The sequence below is a fragment of the Monodelphis domestica genome, chromosome 1 (genome assembly GCF_027887165.1).
Source record: "Monodelphis domestica isolate mMonDom1 chromosome 1, mMonDom1.pri, whole genome shotgun sequence".
Taxonomy (NCBI): domain Eukaryota; kingdom Metazoa; phylum Chordata; class Mammalia; order Didelphimorphia; family Didelphidae; genus Monodelphis; species Monodelphis domestica.
The window spans coordinates 274385102-274399756 of record NC_077227.1 but is presented as its reverse complement, the minus strand read 5'-3'; the positions used below and the strand labels follow the sequence as shown (position 1 = coordinate 274399756).

The following is a 14655-nucleotide window of genomic DNA, read 5'->3' as shown; positions in this document are numbered from 1 at the left end:
AATAGAAAGAATCTACAAGTTTCTTTTTGAAATAAACCCCAAAATGAATTTTCTCAGGAATATTATATCCAAAACCCAAAGCTTCCAGGTCAAAGAAAAAATACTGCAAACAGCCGGAAAGAAAGAATTCAAGTACCAATGAGCCATAGTCAAAATCACACACGATTTAGCAACCACTAGTATAAAGCAGCAGAGAATTTGGAATACAATATTCCAGAATGCAAAGGATATGGGCCTGTAGCCAAGAATAACTTGCCTAGAAAACTGAGTATAACCTATAGGGGAATAAATGTATCTTAAATAGAGTACTTCCAAACCTGTGAATATTTGAAATTCCAATACAAAAGTGAAGAGAAGCCTAAAGAGGTAAAAGAGAACAAACAATGATAAAGAACTAAACAATGATAAATAATTGCTTGCATTCAAATATGGGGAGATGATAAATGTGTCCCCTCTGAACCCTATCATTATTAGGGGTCATAGAGGAAATCTAATTTGTCTAATAATGCCCAGAGGGATTCTTTTATGTGTTGATCTAAAAAAAAAGAATTGGAAAAGATGGAGAAAACACTAGAGGAGAAAGGAAAAGAAGGTACTTGGAGACTATTCTACATAATCAGAGTGCACAAGTAGATATCCATATAAACAAGGAGAAGTGGGTAGGCAGAGTGGTTGACCATTGAACATCATTCTCACCTGAACTGGCCAAAAGAAAGAAGACTACACATACCCAGATATGTTTGGATTCAAAAATCTATTTCACTCAATAGAAAGACAGGAGGAAAAAGAGAGAAAGGGGAAGAAATGTTATGAAGAAGATTTATTAAGGGGGAGATAGAAAATCTTTTTGGAGGAATGTCATGTGGCATTTGAAATTACTTTGATTACTTTTACCAGAAATTCATTAAAAGTATTATTTAGAAGACCATTATTAAAAACCTGTTCTTAATCATAAAGATGAAACAAAGACAAGGTCTAGCCTCTCTTGACTTTGTGTTCATAATTGTATGATTCTGGAAGTAGGAAGGAGAGAAGGTAGGGAGGAAATGAGCATTTATTAAGTGCCTGCTCTGTTCTATTTGCTGTACTTTATAAATGTTCTCTCATTTGATCCTCACAACAATCCCAGGAGGTAGGTGCTATTATTATTCTCATTTTAGAGTTGAAGAAACTGAGGAAGATAGGGGTTAAATGACTTGCCCAGAGTTACGTAGTTAATACATTTCTGAGATCAGCCTGGATCCAATTCCTGACTTCAGGCACAGCTCTATCTGCTGTGCCACCTTGTTGCCTACTTAATAATAGAAATTAAAATACTGAAATAAAGATTCAGACATTGAAAGATCCACATGGGACCTGAGAATGGTAGTTTAAGCATCACTTTGCAAATAAACATAGATACTTTCAATGTAGTACAATAATTAAATGTATCAAGATTAAATCACTCCTTCTATTCCAGCTCCTCCCCCCCTTACTTTCTATCTTCCAAGATCTTTTATATGCTTAGTTTAGATGGGTGGTTTGAGAATCTAAGAAGGATCTTCTATTGTTGGGGGCTTTTCAGGGAGCAGTATTTAGGATGTTTGGAATAAAGAATAGGAAGTATTGTGCAGAAGTTAAAGACTATTGGAGTGGGTGTGGTTAGGTGGAAAGAGAACAGGTTTTGGATTTGGGGACCTGAGTTCAAACTCTGCTTTTGAAACTTACTCTCTGTGCAATCACAGACAAGGCACTTAACCTCTCTGAGTCTTAGTTTCTTCATTGTGAAAAAGAGGGGGTTAGACTTTGATGATCTATAAAGATCTATCCAAATCTATGACTCTGGTACTGCATCTAGGACTAACTACAAAATGGAAATACTGATACCTGACCTATACACTTCATAGATATTGCTATGAGAGTCAAATATAAAGATCCTTTACAAAACACATATACACATACATTTTATAAAGGTAAAAGAGGAATAATCCTGAGTTCAGAAATCAAGACTCTTGGATTTTAGTTCCAAATATGTCCCTTTGTGGTTCAGTCATTTTCAGTCATGTTTAACTCTTCCTGACTGCATTTGTAGTTTGTTTTGCTTTTTGGCAAAGTTATTGGAGTGACCTGCCATTTCTTTCTCCAGCTCAGTTGACAGATAAGGAAACCGAGGCAAAGAGGAATAAGTGACTTGCTCAGGGTCAGAGAGTTGGTAAGTGTCTGGATTTAAACTAAGAAACAAGAGTCTTCTTGACTTCAAGCCCAGCACTTTATCCAGAGTCTCTTGGCTGGCCAAAAAAAGGTCCTAACCTTAGGTAACTCATTTACTTGTTCAGAAGTTTTTTTTTTCCCCACTTGGGAAATGACCAGGTTTCATGACATGATTACTGAGATACCTTTCATTTCTGAAATAATACTATTCAATGTTTATTTTTATGGTCTTATTACTACTGCTGCCACTGCTAATTGCAAATTGATAATAGGGCAAAGACAGTACTAATAGTAAGGGCTCAGTTCTCAGCAAACAGTGCACCCAGCACATAGTCAAGTTTTTTATTGGAGGGAATGATTGGTAACATGAGTAAGGGACAAAGAAAGCACATTTATAGAATCATTTAACAGAAGTAATTAAGCACAACTAGGTCAAGGAAAGCATTCTTTGATGGGCTACCTACTTTCACATGTGAAGAGCTTTGTGATTTAGACCTTTTCATCATAAAAATATTTATTATGATGAGAATCTTCTTTTTTAATTGTAGTCCCCTAGGTATCTCACCTGAAATAAATTCCTCAGCTACCATATTTTGGGGCCAGTCTTACAAATGTAGACCTAGATGAAAGTAGACACCTGGAGACCTTTCTAGGTTGTAGCTGTCTTACATGTCTATTCCTGTCCTATTGGAAGGAATGAAAAGGGCTAAACTGGACATCTCAAGGCAGATCAGGCCTGAAGTGGACAGTCTGATTTGTCCAATATATTTTGCTATAGCACATTTCCTGCTTCCTCATACCTTAAGCACTGGGGGCTATTGTTCTCTTTTTGTTTTAGGAATTTGGGGAATTTAGGATTGTTTAGCTCAAGTAGTTATGAGTCACTTCAGAAAATGGGAATGGGCAGGAAATAAGTGTAGCAAATACACAATAGTTAAAAGGACTAACTACAAAGGAAATAAAATAGCACCTCACATTACCTGTCACCTATAATGGGTACTCAAAGAAGAAATGAAACTCACCTGTACATGAGGCAAAGTGGTGGCTTGGTCTGGAGAAAAGTTTTCAGGAGATAATTCAGTTGAATAATTCTTTAAGAGGTACTTCAACTTTTCTATTTCTTGGTCACATTCACCAGTCTGTTTCATGACAAGCTATAGAAAGAAAAACATCACTTGATTTACAAACCTGACTTTGGATTTCTTCTATTACTTTACCAAAGCAGAACACTTGACAATCAAGCTTCATTTCTTGATTCTGACCGGTCAGGCAGCTGGGACCCAATACTATCTGCTGGCATCTTCCTGTTAGAAGTTTTGTGAAAATTCCTGCGTGTAGACTTTTTTCATTTATTTGATGGAAAGCAGTGACACATAAACTAACACAGACACACACACACACATGCACACACAGCATCTGATACTCTTGTGCCTGATTCTTTTGATGCCTTTGATGAATAAATAGAGAAATTTTTAAAGAATTTCTGCATAACATCGTTTTAGGATTAGCTTAATAAACTATGATAGTACTGATTTGTTTAGTCATTTTTCAGTTATGTCTGATTCTTTGTGAGCCAATTTGAGATCTTCTTGGCAAAGAAATTGGAGGGGTTTGCCCTTTCTGTCCCCAGCTCATTTTACAGATGAGGAAACTGAGGCAAATGGGTTAAATGACTTGCCCAGGGTCACAGAGAGTCTGAAACTAAATTTGAACTCAGGAAGATGAGTCTCCAGGTTTAGCACTCTATGTACTCTGCCACATAGCTGCCTATGACATTACTGAGAGGTCAAATTTATAATTTTGCCCATAATTCCCTTAAAAGAATAAGATATAGATATAGATATGACTTGCTCCTAGAAGTATTATATTCACACTAAAGGGGGAGGAATAGTCAAAGTTAAGGTACATTTTATGGCCAAGTGGCTATAGCCTAGAACTGGCAGAGTTAACTTGCATATCCACGTGGCCAAAATATGATGAAAAAATTAAGTAATCTTAAAGAAAAAATATAGATATATCCCATGTGAAAATTTGGGTGTAGCTTCTAAACAGGGAGTTGAAAAGGAGGTAACTTATTGCCACCTATGAGTGCTAGTAAGACTATACCATGGCTTCTAGCATCCTTAAAGTCTCTGCTCTCCTTGAGAGATAGCATGCAATAGGTGGTAGTCAAAGTTACTATAATAACAGCCTTCTTCCTCCTCAAAATTGGTCCAATAAAGTGCCTCAGTTTCAACTGGGGTTCTAGAAAGCAGAATATTGCTTCTGACAAGGCTTCTCAATCACCAGAGGCATTAAAAAGGTCAACTCATAGCAGTAATCATCAAAACAATCTGATACTGGCTAAGGAATAGTGGATCAGTGGAATAGATTAGATATACAAACCCAAGCATAAAAGACCACTGTAAATTAATGCTTGGTAAATCAAAAGATTCAAGCTTTGGTGATAATTCATTATTTGACAAAAACTTCTGGAAAAATTGGAAAACCGTATGACAGAGACTGGGGAAAGACCAACATCTCACACTGTATACCGAGATCCAGTCAACATACATCTGTGATTCAGACATAAAGGGTGATACCATAAGCAAATCAGGGGAGCATGGAATAGTTTACCTGTCAGGTCTATGGGCAGTGGGAAAGAATTTATGAAAAAACGAGATAAAGAGCAGTATAGTATGTAAAATTGATCATTTTGATTATATTAAATTAAAGGCCTCTGTACAAACAAAATCAATGTATTCAGGATTAGAAGGAAAATGGGAAATTTTTTATAATATCTCTGATAAAGTTCTTATTTCTCAAATATATAGAGAATTGAGTCAAATGTATAAGAATGTCATTTTGCAACAGATAAATGGTCAAAGGATATGAACATGTAGTTTAGAGATGAAAAAATCAAAGCTTATCTATAGTCATCTGCAAAAATGCTCTAAATTACATTTGATTAGAGAAATGCAAATTAAAATAAGTCTGAGATACTATCTATGCCTATTAGACTGGCCAAGATGACAGAAAAAGAATATGATAAATGTTGAAGGGGATGAGGAAAACTGGGATACTGTGTGGGGGGAGCTATGATCTGATCCAACCATTCTGAGGAACAATTTGGAACTTTGCACAAAGAGCTCTAAAACGGTGCATACAGATCTTTGATCTAGTAATGCAATTACCAAGCCTGCATCCTAAAGAGATTAAAAACAAAGGGAAAAGGACATACATATGTGTAGAAAAATATTTATGGCAGTTCTTTTTGTAGTGGCAAAGAATTAGAAATGGAAGAATTGTCTATCAAGTGGGGAATAATTGAACAAGCTGTGGTAGATGATTAAAATGGAGTATTATTGTGTTGTAAAAAATGACAAGCAGGAAGATTCTGGAAAAACCTGGAAAGATTTGCATAAACTGATTCAAAATGAAGTGAGCAGAACTAGAAGAAAATTGTATAGAGTAACAGCAATATTTTTTGATCAACAACTGTGAATGACCTAGTTTGTCTGAGTAATTATCTCAAGACAATCCTGGAGAATCATGATAAAAATACCATTCATCTTATGAGAAAAAACTGATAGAATCTGCATGTATACTTTTTTCTTTTTTAAAAAATGTATCATCTCTTCTACAAAATGACTAATGTGAAAAAATGTTTCACAATGTGTACATGTAAAATCTATATCAGATTGCTCACCATCTCAAGGAGAGAGGAGGGGTTTGAGGGAGTGAGGGACAGAGAAAATTTGGAATATATATATTTTTAAAATGATGTTAAAAAAGAATAAAATCTGTAAAGATGGGTTTAATTAAAAAATTAAAGTTTAATTAAAGAAATTAAACTGTTGAACTCAAAAATTTCTATTCATGGAATTAGTGCCCTTCAAATTTTGAAGAATGACCCACTGCTGTGTAAGTCAAAAACATAATTCTCACTTGTTCTTCCTGACTCTAGGTCCAAAACTCTATCTATTGTTCCATCTAACTAGGAGGCAACAAATTGCAGCCATAAACAGTTGTACTTTCCCCTCTTAAAAATGAAAATGGAAATAGCAAGTGTTTTTATGAACATTTCTACCCACTACATTTTAAGTCAGTATAAATCACTCACCTTCAATATTTCATTTTTTTCATGGGTCGCCTTCTCTAACATTTTCACATCTTGTAAAAGCTGGTTTGTCCTTTCAAATACTGGCAAAGATTTCATTCCCGTTTCAGGTAACCTCAGAACCACTTGATAAGACTCTATCTCAGCAATTGCCTTCTTCATGGGCTTTATGTTGTCAAGTATGACCTAAAGTAAAAGGTGCCAAAATGTTGTAAATTTGAAAGAAAAAGTAATTGCAAAGCTTAATTACTGAAAATAATAAATTCTATTGTTTAACACTGGAAATAATACTTGGGTATTTTAAGATGTTTCCTCAGATTGCTACTGCCTGACTGGTCAAAAACAATCATTAAAATATATTAAAAAACAATCCATGCTTACTTCTCCATGCTTAAGATGTTCCTCGGGAGAAAAATCAAATATTTCTTTGGAAAACAAGATAGCTTTGATTTTTGAAACCTTCTTCTCTATTGATTTTACTTCATTTTCGATAGCAATCACCTCCTAGAATTTAAAAAGCAATTTAAATAAAAGCTGATTTCTGTTTCATTGCATGTTAATCACATATAGGAATATGATTTATTTTTAGTGGTTGAGTTCTCAGGAGATAACATGATGTATTGTAGTAAAACCGAAATCAAATAGAAATGTGGGCCACTAAGGCAGATAGGTGGTACACAGAGGATAGAGTGCTGGGTCTAGAGCCAGGAAGATGCATCTTTTCAGGTTCAAATCCAGTGTCAGACATGTCTAGCCAGGTGACCCTGAGCAAGTCACTTAACTTTGTTTGCCTCAATTTCCTCATTTGTAAAATGAACAGGAAAAGGAAATGGTAAACCAGTTTAGTGGTTTTGTCATGAAAACCCCATACAGAATCATGAAGGGTCAGATATCATTAAAAAGTTACTGAATGGGGGCAGCTGGGTAGCTCAGTGGATTGAGAGCCAGGCCTAGAGACGGGAGGTCTTAGGTTCAAATCTGGCCTCAGACACTTCTCAGCTGTGTGACCCTGGGCAAGTCACTTGACCCCCCTTGCCTAGCCCTTACCACTCTTCTGCCTTGGAGCCAATACCCAGTATTGACTCCAAGACGGAAGGTAAGGGTTTAAAAAAAAAAGTTACTGAACAACAACAGTATATCATTTAGGGCAGCTAAGTGGCACAGTAGATAGAATTTATGCCTGGGCTGGAGTTAAGGAGGCTCATCTACCTGATCTCAAATCTGGTCTCAGAAATCTACTAGCTATGTGACCCTGGTCAAGTCACTTAACTCTGCTTCAGTTTCCCCATTTGTAAAATGAGCTGGAGAAGGAGATGGCATGCCACTTAGCTACCTTTATCATGAAAACTCCAAATGGGACTACAAAGAACCAGACGTCTAATACAACTCCATCGAAAGTATATGCTTTAGGGGCAGCTAAGAGATTCAATGGATAAGAAGCCAGGGCTAAAGACAGGCCTAGGTTCAAATCCAGACTCACACACTTTCTATGTTACCCTGGGCAGGTCACTTAACTTCAAATTGTCTAGCCTTTACCATTCTTTGGCCTTGGAACTAATACTTAGTCCTGATTCTAAGACAGAAGGTAAGGATAATTTTTAAAAATTGAGTATATTTTAGTTTGAAAGGTCATTTTTCTGGGCTACATGATATAAAGGGAAAGATAAATAACTAAGAACTATTATATAGTGTAAACAATCTTTACTCTAATTAATTTTAATCAATAAGAAACTGAAAGTAAAATTTGCCAAAGACTGAAAATTATCACAATACAAATAGTCTGACAGTAGACAATTGAGAGATGTCTATGTTAATAATAAAGGGATGTAGATGTAGGTATTCTTTAGTAAAAAAAATAAATGTAAATTAAAATAACAAAGTAATACTGCAAGAAAACTTACATCAGCCATGTGCTGGATTTGTGGAAGACTTGCTATTATTTTTTGCTGCAGATTTGTGACTCTAGCACTTAGCTGGTTTAACTTAATTGGTGCAAAGTCATCTGTTTCAAAGATTGCTGAAAACTCTTCTAAGTCAGAATAAACCAAATGAAGAAGATTTTGCTTTTGTTCTGAATCTTCCAAAGCCATCTATAAAATGAATATGAGAAAAGAAAAGATAAATATCAAAAAGATAAAAAATATCAATTTACTAGTATACATCAGAGATTAGAATTTGCTACATTTTAAACCATGTGACATATACTTTCAATGATCATTTTTAGCTCTACAGTGAAAGCACTGGACAAATAGCCTATGTCAAACTTGTTTTATGAAACCCAAAATTTACCTTTGTCCCATGGAAACTTTCCTTCAAGAAATTCCAAGACTGAACAACAGGCTATCAAGCACCCATTGAGCACCCTAAATAGGAGTAGTAGAGGTAGTCAAGTCTTAAATGCCCTTTTTTGGTTTCTTAGTTTCTCTTATTGCATTTAGGCGGCTCCCAAATACCTTTGCCTCAGGCTACACAACCTCTTTCCCAAGCCTCAATGTAATTATTCAGCTGTTTCTCTATATTTCCTTAGTTATAAATAGAATCCTAAGTTCTTTAGAAGGATGGAAATTCCCAGTAGTGGTAGTTTTTTCCCAGGGACACTGTTCCCAATGTCTCAAGACTTGATTGTGTGGTGTTGTATGGTATAACTCTGTGTGATGGCCATGAGAGCATTATCTTCCGTGTTCTTATTAAAGACATGTTGTTCTTTGTAACTGCTTTGATGGTTCTATTGATATCTGCATTGTTAGCTTAGAGGAGATATTTATAAGAGAAAGGTCATCAATCTTAACATCTTCTTGGGCATTAACATCTTCTTGGGCATTTTTTTAAAAAAGGGAAAACAACAACAATATCAACAATAATAAAATAAAATATTGAATGGATAATATATCAAATAAAATCTTTTACTCTTCCTTCAAAACAACTAACAAAACAATTGCAACTTTTTATTGTTAGATGTGCATTCTCATATGTTTTTATTTTTGTAATTCATGAAAGTAAATTAATGTACAAATTTAACAATTCCTAATACTTCAAATTATCTTCGAGAAATTCAAGCTATTAATATATCCTTTCATCAGTTTATTCTACTAAAATAGAGCTCTGAAAAATACTCACAAAAATGAATCTAAATATTATAAATTATGCAAATCTATATTATCCTACAAATTATAACTTTGAATTATAAGAATACTATGGTTGTCAGATGCTGATAACACACAGATAGCACCAGAGGTCCACTTTGATAGGTCCCTATGATGGAACTGCTAATGGAACCATTGGGCTACCCCTACAGATGCAACTGTCAACATCACGGAAGCAGAGAGGAAGTTCCCACCTATAAACAGAGCCCAATAGAGAGAGGTCAGCCCATTTAATTATAAGCTCTTTGAAAGTTAGGTTGGTGCCATATTTATCTTAGTTTATCTTTCAATCATGAATACCTCCTCCATTGCCTTGAATATTAGTAATCATTTGTTTAATTGAATTGAATACCAATGTTATATGTTCTATAGAAACCAGTGTATAGGCACTCACATGATGCTTTCTCCTAGGGATTTTGTGAAAGAAGCATTTTTTTTAATTTTAATTTTTTAGAATATTTTTCCATGGTTACATGTTGCATGATTGAAATAAACATACTCTCTCTCTCTCTCTCTCTCTCTCTCTCTCTCTCTCTCTCTGTCTCTCTCTCTCCTCCCTACCTTCTGAATTCAACAAGCAATTCCACTGGCTTACACATGAATCATTGTTCAAAACCTATTTCCATGTTATTCATATTTGCAGTAGAGTGAACTTTTAATATCAAAACCCCAATCATATTCCTATCACACTATGTGGTCAATCACATATTTTTCTAATGCATTTCCATTTCCACAGTTCGTGAAAGAAGCATTTAGAAACCACAAATTATTAGAAGTATGGTCCAATAATAAGAATGCTAGATTTAAGTTGGACAATCTTAGTTAAAATCATATCTCTATCATTTAGTACCTTTGTGACTATGGGCAAGTCACTAAACATTTTGGGCCTCAATTTATTAAGTTGAAAAATGAGTTAAGTTTGGATGAGATGACTCTGAAGGTTCCTTACATCTCTAAATCTATAATTGTATGCAAAGTAAAATACCATAATCATTAGTATTTAAAGGAAATGGCAGGATTTAAAATATATCACACCTGCCACTGTAGGTGTTATGTTTTTCTTTCCCTTTTGTGAATACTGTGTAACCTGTACTAGGTATCAGGCTCTGATAAATTGATCAGGACAGAGTTATTTTATCCATGCTATCTGGAATATGATGCCCAATTATAAAGCAACAGATCAGTGCTCTGGGATAAGGTTCGGCTAATACACATATAGGACTTGGAGGTAGTAAAGGCATAAGTTCAAATTCTAGCTCCACACTTGGTGTAACCATAGATAAGTCTCTTAACCTCAGAGCCTCAGCTATCTCACTTGGAAAAATGAGGATAATCATCTTTCTAATGTCTATCTCCTACTATTATAGTATATATGTATTCTAAGTCAAATAATTATATATTAAATCTAATTTTAATAATTAAAATCTATCTCTACCTAACTTCCTTCCTTCCTTCCTTCCTTCCTTCCTTCCTTCCTTCCTTCCTTCCTTCCTTCCTTCCTCCCTCCTTTCTTTCTCTCTCTTTCTCTCTTTCTTTCTTTCTTTCTTTCTCTCTTTCTCTCTTTCTTTCTTTCTTTCTTTCTTTCTTTCTTTCTTTCTTTCTTTCTTTCTTTCTTTCTTTCTTTCTTTCTTTCTTTCTTTCTTTCTTTCTTTCTTTCTTTCTTTCTTTCTTTCTTTCTTTCTTTCTTTCTTTCCCTCAAAATATAAGTTTATTATTTAAGTACTAACTAACTAACAGTAGTACAAACCACAGAACCATGAAATTTGAAAGCTGGAAAGGATCACACAGCTTAGATAGTCCAACAGTTAATAATTCAATATGAATAATAAAAATACATTCTATATTGTGCATATATAGTATATAAAACATACTTTTATAACTATTCTGTGAAGTAGGTATTACAAGTATTATTATTCCTATTTTATACATATGTGCATATGTAAGTATGTATACATATTTTTTTTTTAAAACCCTTACCTTCTGTCTTGGAGTCAATACTGTGTATTGGCTCCAAGATATACATATGTTTATGTGAGTATGTGTGTGTATGCTAAAGTGCTACACAAATAATACTTGTTAGTCTAGGTTTCTTAAAGCTTTACATGAAAAACAAGAGAGATTTCTGAACAAATTTGCCTTAATTACATTCAAAATATGTATTGGTTCAACTTTATACCTTTGGAACTTTCTTTTGCAAATGTAAACAGAAGGAAGTTATGAACCAAGTTTGAAAAACATAGTTTTAAAGATATCATTTCTTAATTCAGCATATTATAATGCAAAAAATTAGGATGATTATTTCTATGTTCTCCATACAAAAAACAAAACCGAAAAGAATATAACTACTTTTTTCTGTAAACTATGCAGTAGTTTTATAGGGGAGGGAGGAGATTTCCCAGGGGTAAAATTCTCAGGAATAACTCCATTAGAAGGGCTTTTTGAACTTTGGGTGAATTTCAGGAATCCTATCTTTTATCACATGCCTCTTTCTCCTTTTTCTCTTTAATTCTCTCTTTAAACAAGACTAGAGACTAATTTAGAATTTTTCCTCAAAAAATTTTTTCCTGAATGGTATTAATGGTAGTTTTACAATTGTGTCAGCAGAAGGCAGCACAAAAACAGCAAGCATCATCCATTCCCTTGTGGAACAGACAATGTGATACTGGTTGTTCAGACTTGTACCAGAACAGACATCATCTTTGTCTCCTAATTTGGTAAACCCACTTATGTACTGGACAATGAACTACTGAACTGAGAAGGAAGAAACTGACATTTATAGAAGGATCCTGTGGAATGACAATCATTGGACCAACATGCTAAAAGAAACTGCAATTGGGAAGAAGAGAGATAAATCAAGTTATGAAAAAATATGATCAATTCCAAAGGCAACATTTTGCTTACAAATTCATCATGCTTTTCTTTGGAAGTAATTGTAAAATTAAATTCTATAAAATAATATTTCTTTACAGGCTGTATATTTTTTCCAATATAGAAGGAAGGAAATATATTTACTAGATGACAGTTATATGAATTTCCAGACTTGGAATTCTGTTCCAGTAATAGACAGGAATGTGAAAATTTCTTATACCAGTGCATTTCTTCCTGTATGCATCTACACCACTTATGTATTTTGGTTCAGTGAGACTCATAAAAACATAGACCTACCTGAAGAGTATTAGCATGGTGACTCAGGGCCTTTGAAGAACTATAGTCAGTAGGACCAGCTAGCAAACTACTGGTATTTTCTATCCAAGTCTCAGTATTCCTTAAGAAGTCATTATATTCTTCCATTTTAAGTATGGCCTGGGAAAAGAACATTATAATATTTTTAAAATATATTTTTTATTTTAATAAAATGTTAATAATTCAAAATTGAGGATTAATCAGAATAAGATAGGTATACAGATCCATTTCTTTTATTTGGGTAACTATATTAATACAAAAATGAATAATTAAAAATTTAAATCTAGGAATTTTGGTTTTCTGTAAAACTAGGCTTCATAATTTTTATGTGTGTCATGGATTCCATTTTGACATGTTTGATGAAGCCTTATGAACCTTCTTAGTTCCTGAACATATGAAAAAATGCATAGGATTCCAAGGGAAATCAATTATTTTGGAAAAAAAGAATCAAAATCATTTTTTTAAAGGTTAAGAAATTCTAAAAAAGTAATCTGCTTTTTTGGCACTACAGGTCATCATAGTCTTCTGCTATCTAGGTATCATAGGCTCACCTTATTTAACTGTGAAGTTCTGTGCTCTGCTCTCTGTGACACTTGTTGGTATTGTTGAAAAGGAACCATTAAATTATCCATCCATTCTTGTGCCTGTCCTGGGTCCTGTTCAACTATATCTTGGACTTCAGAATCTAGTTCATTTAATTTGCAATGCCAGAGGTCTAGTTCATCCCACATTTTCTGTAGAAGGAAATCAGAAGTAAGTCAAAATGTTTTGTCATTCAATCATTTCAGTTATGTACAACACTTGATGACTTCATTTGAAGTTTTCTTGGCAAAGACACCGAAGTGGTTTGCTATTTCCTTTTATGGCTCATTTGGTGGATAAGGAAACTGAAACAAATAGGAGTGACTTACCCAGAGTCATACAGCTAGTGAGTATCTGAAACCAGTTTTGAGCCCAGGATGATGAGTCTTCTTGTTTCCTGGCCCATAACTATCCTTTAGCCCACCTAGATGCCCCAGAGACATAATAGCTATCTTCAAATATCTGAAGGATAGGATATGAAATAGAAATTTGACTGGAAAAAAGGTAAATTTCTCTATATTACTGTAAAGGAAGTCAAGAGAACATGTAAACTATAAGTCAGTGAATTTGATTTAGATTTCTTGAAAAATTCTAGAAAGAACAATTAAAGGGACTGGAAGTCTAGAAAAACAAGGGGCATCAGGCTACTCTTACTTCCTTTCTTTGTTAGGTTAACTGAAGATCAGAGAATGCTATAGATATTATTTATTCACATTTTAGGAAAGCACTTGATGAAATATATCTGCTATGATTCTTTAGAAAACACACAGAGACAGAGATGAATTAAGATGAATGCAATTAAATGAATTCAGAATTACTTGAATGTGGAGATGCAAGGAATAGTCATTAATGGTTCAATGCCCTATGGTAGGGAGTCTGATATGAAGAACAAGTATAATCATTACTTGACTGTTTTATTTAACATTTTTATCACAAAGGAATTTTTTAAAAAATCATGTTTAAAATCATATTTAAAAATATAATGATATACTTATTAATATGTTTATATATTTATGTATTGCAAAGAAATATAATGGTATATTAACATATTTATATTCTTATATATGTGTATATTTGTATACAATGTACTTATATTTGAATCTGACACAAAGTTAGAAAGAAAGTTAACACACTGGATAAAACGGTCAGGGTCAAAATAATCTTTGTAGTGGGTGAATCTGAGAAAATGAAATTCATTAGAGATAAATACAAAGTCTTTATTTGGGCTCAAGAAAATATTTTCACAAATATTAGACACAGAGAAATAATTAGCAGTTTGAAAAGGATTTGAGGGTCTTAGTAGATAATGTTTCAGTTCAGTGAATAGTATGGCAGCTTCTCCTTTCTTCCCCAACCCCCCAGCAAAAAAATGTATTCTTGAACTGCATTAAAAAAGGCATTGTTTCCAGGAATCAGGCAGATATAATTCCTGATTACTCTTCTTTGATCAGACTACAA

General features: G+C 34.0%; 1 protein-coding gene across 7 annotated transcripts in view; it reads right to left on the bottom strand.

Moving 5' to 3' along the window:
* SYNE2 (spectrin repeat containing nuclear envelope protein 2) overlaps positions 1 to 14655 on the bottom strand; it is a 416774-nt gene that overhangs the window by 165014 nt on the left and 237105 nt on the right. For all 7 annotated transcript variants that reach the window (XM_056810866.1, XM_056810871.1, XM_056810867.1 and 4 more), the window contains 6 exons: positions 13167 to 13349; positions 12598 to 12735; positions 8191 to 8379; positions 6671 to 6793; positions 6293 to 6475; positions 3213 to 3344 (listed from right to left, as the gene is read on the bottom strand). In XM_056810866.1, coding sequence (XP_056666844.1) covers positions 3213 to 3344; positions 6293 to 6475; positions 6671 to 6793; positions 8191 to 8379; positions 12598 to 12735; positions 13167 to 13349 — 948 coding nt within the window. The remainder of the gene's footprint in view (positions 1 to 3212; positions 3345 to 6292; positions 6476 to 6670; positions 6794 to 8190; positions 8380 to 12597; positions 12736 to 13166; positions 13350 to 14655) is intronic.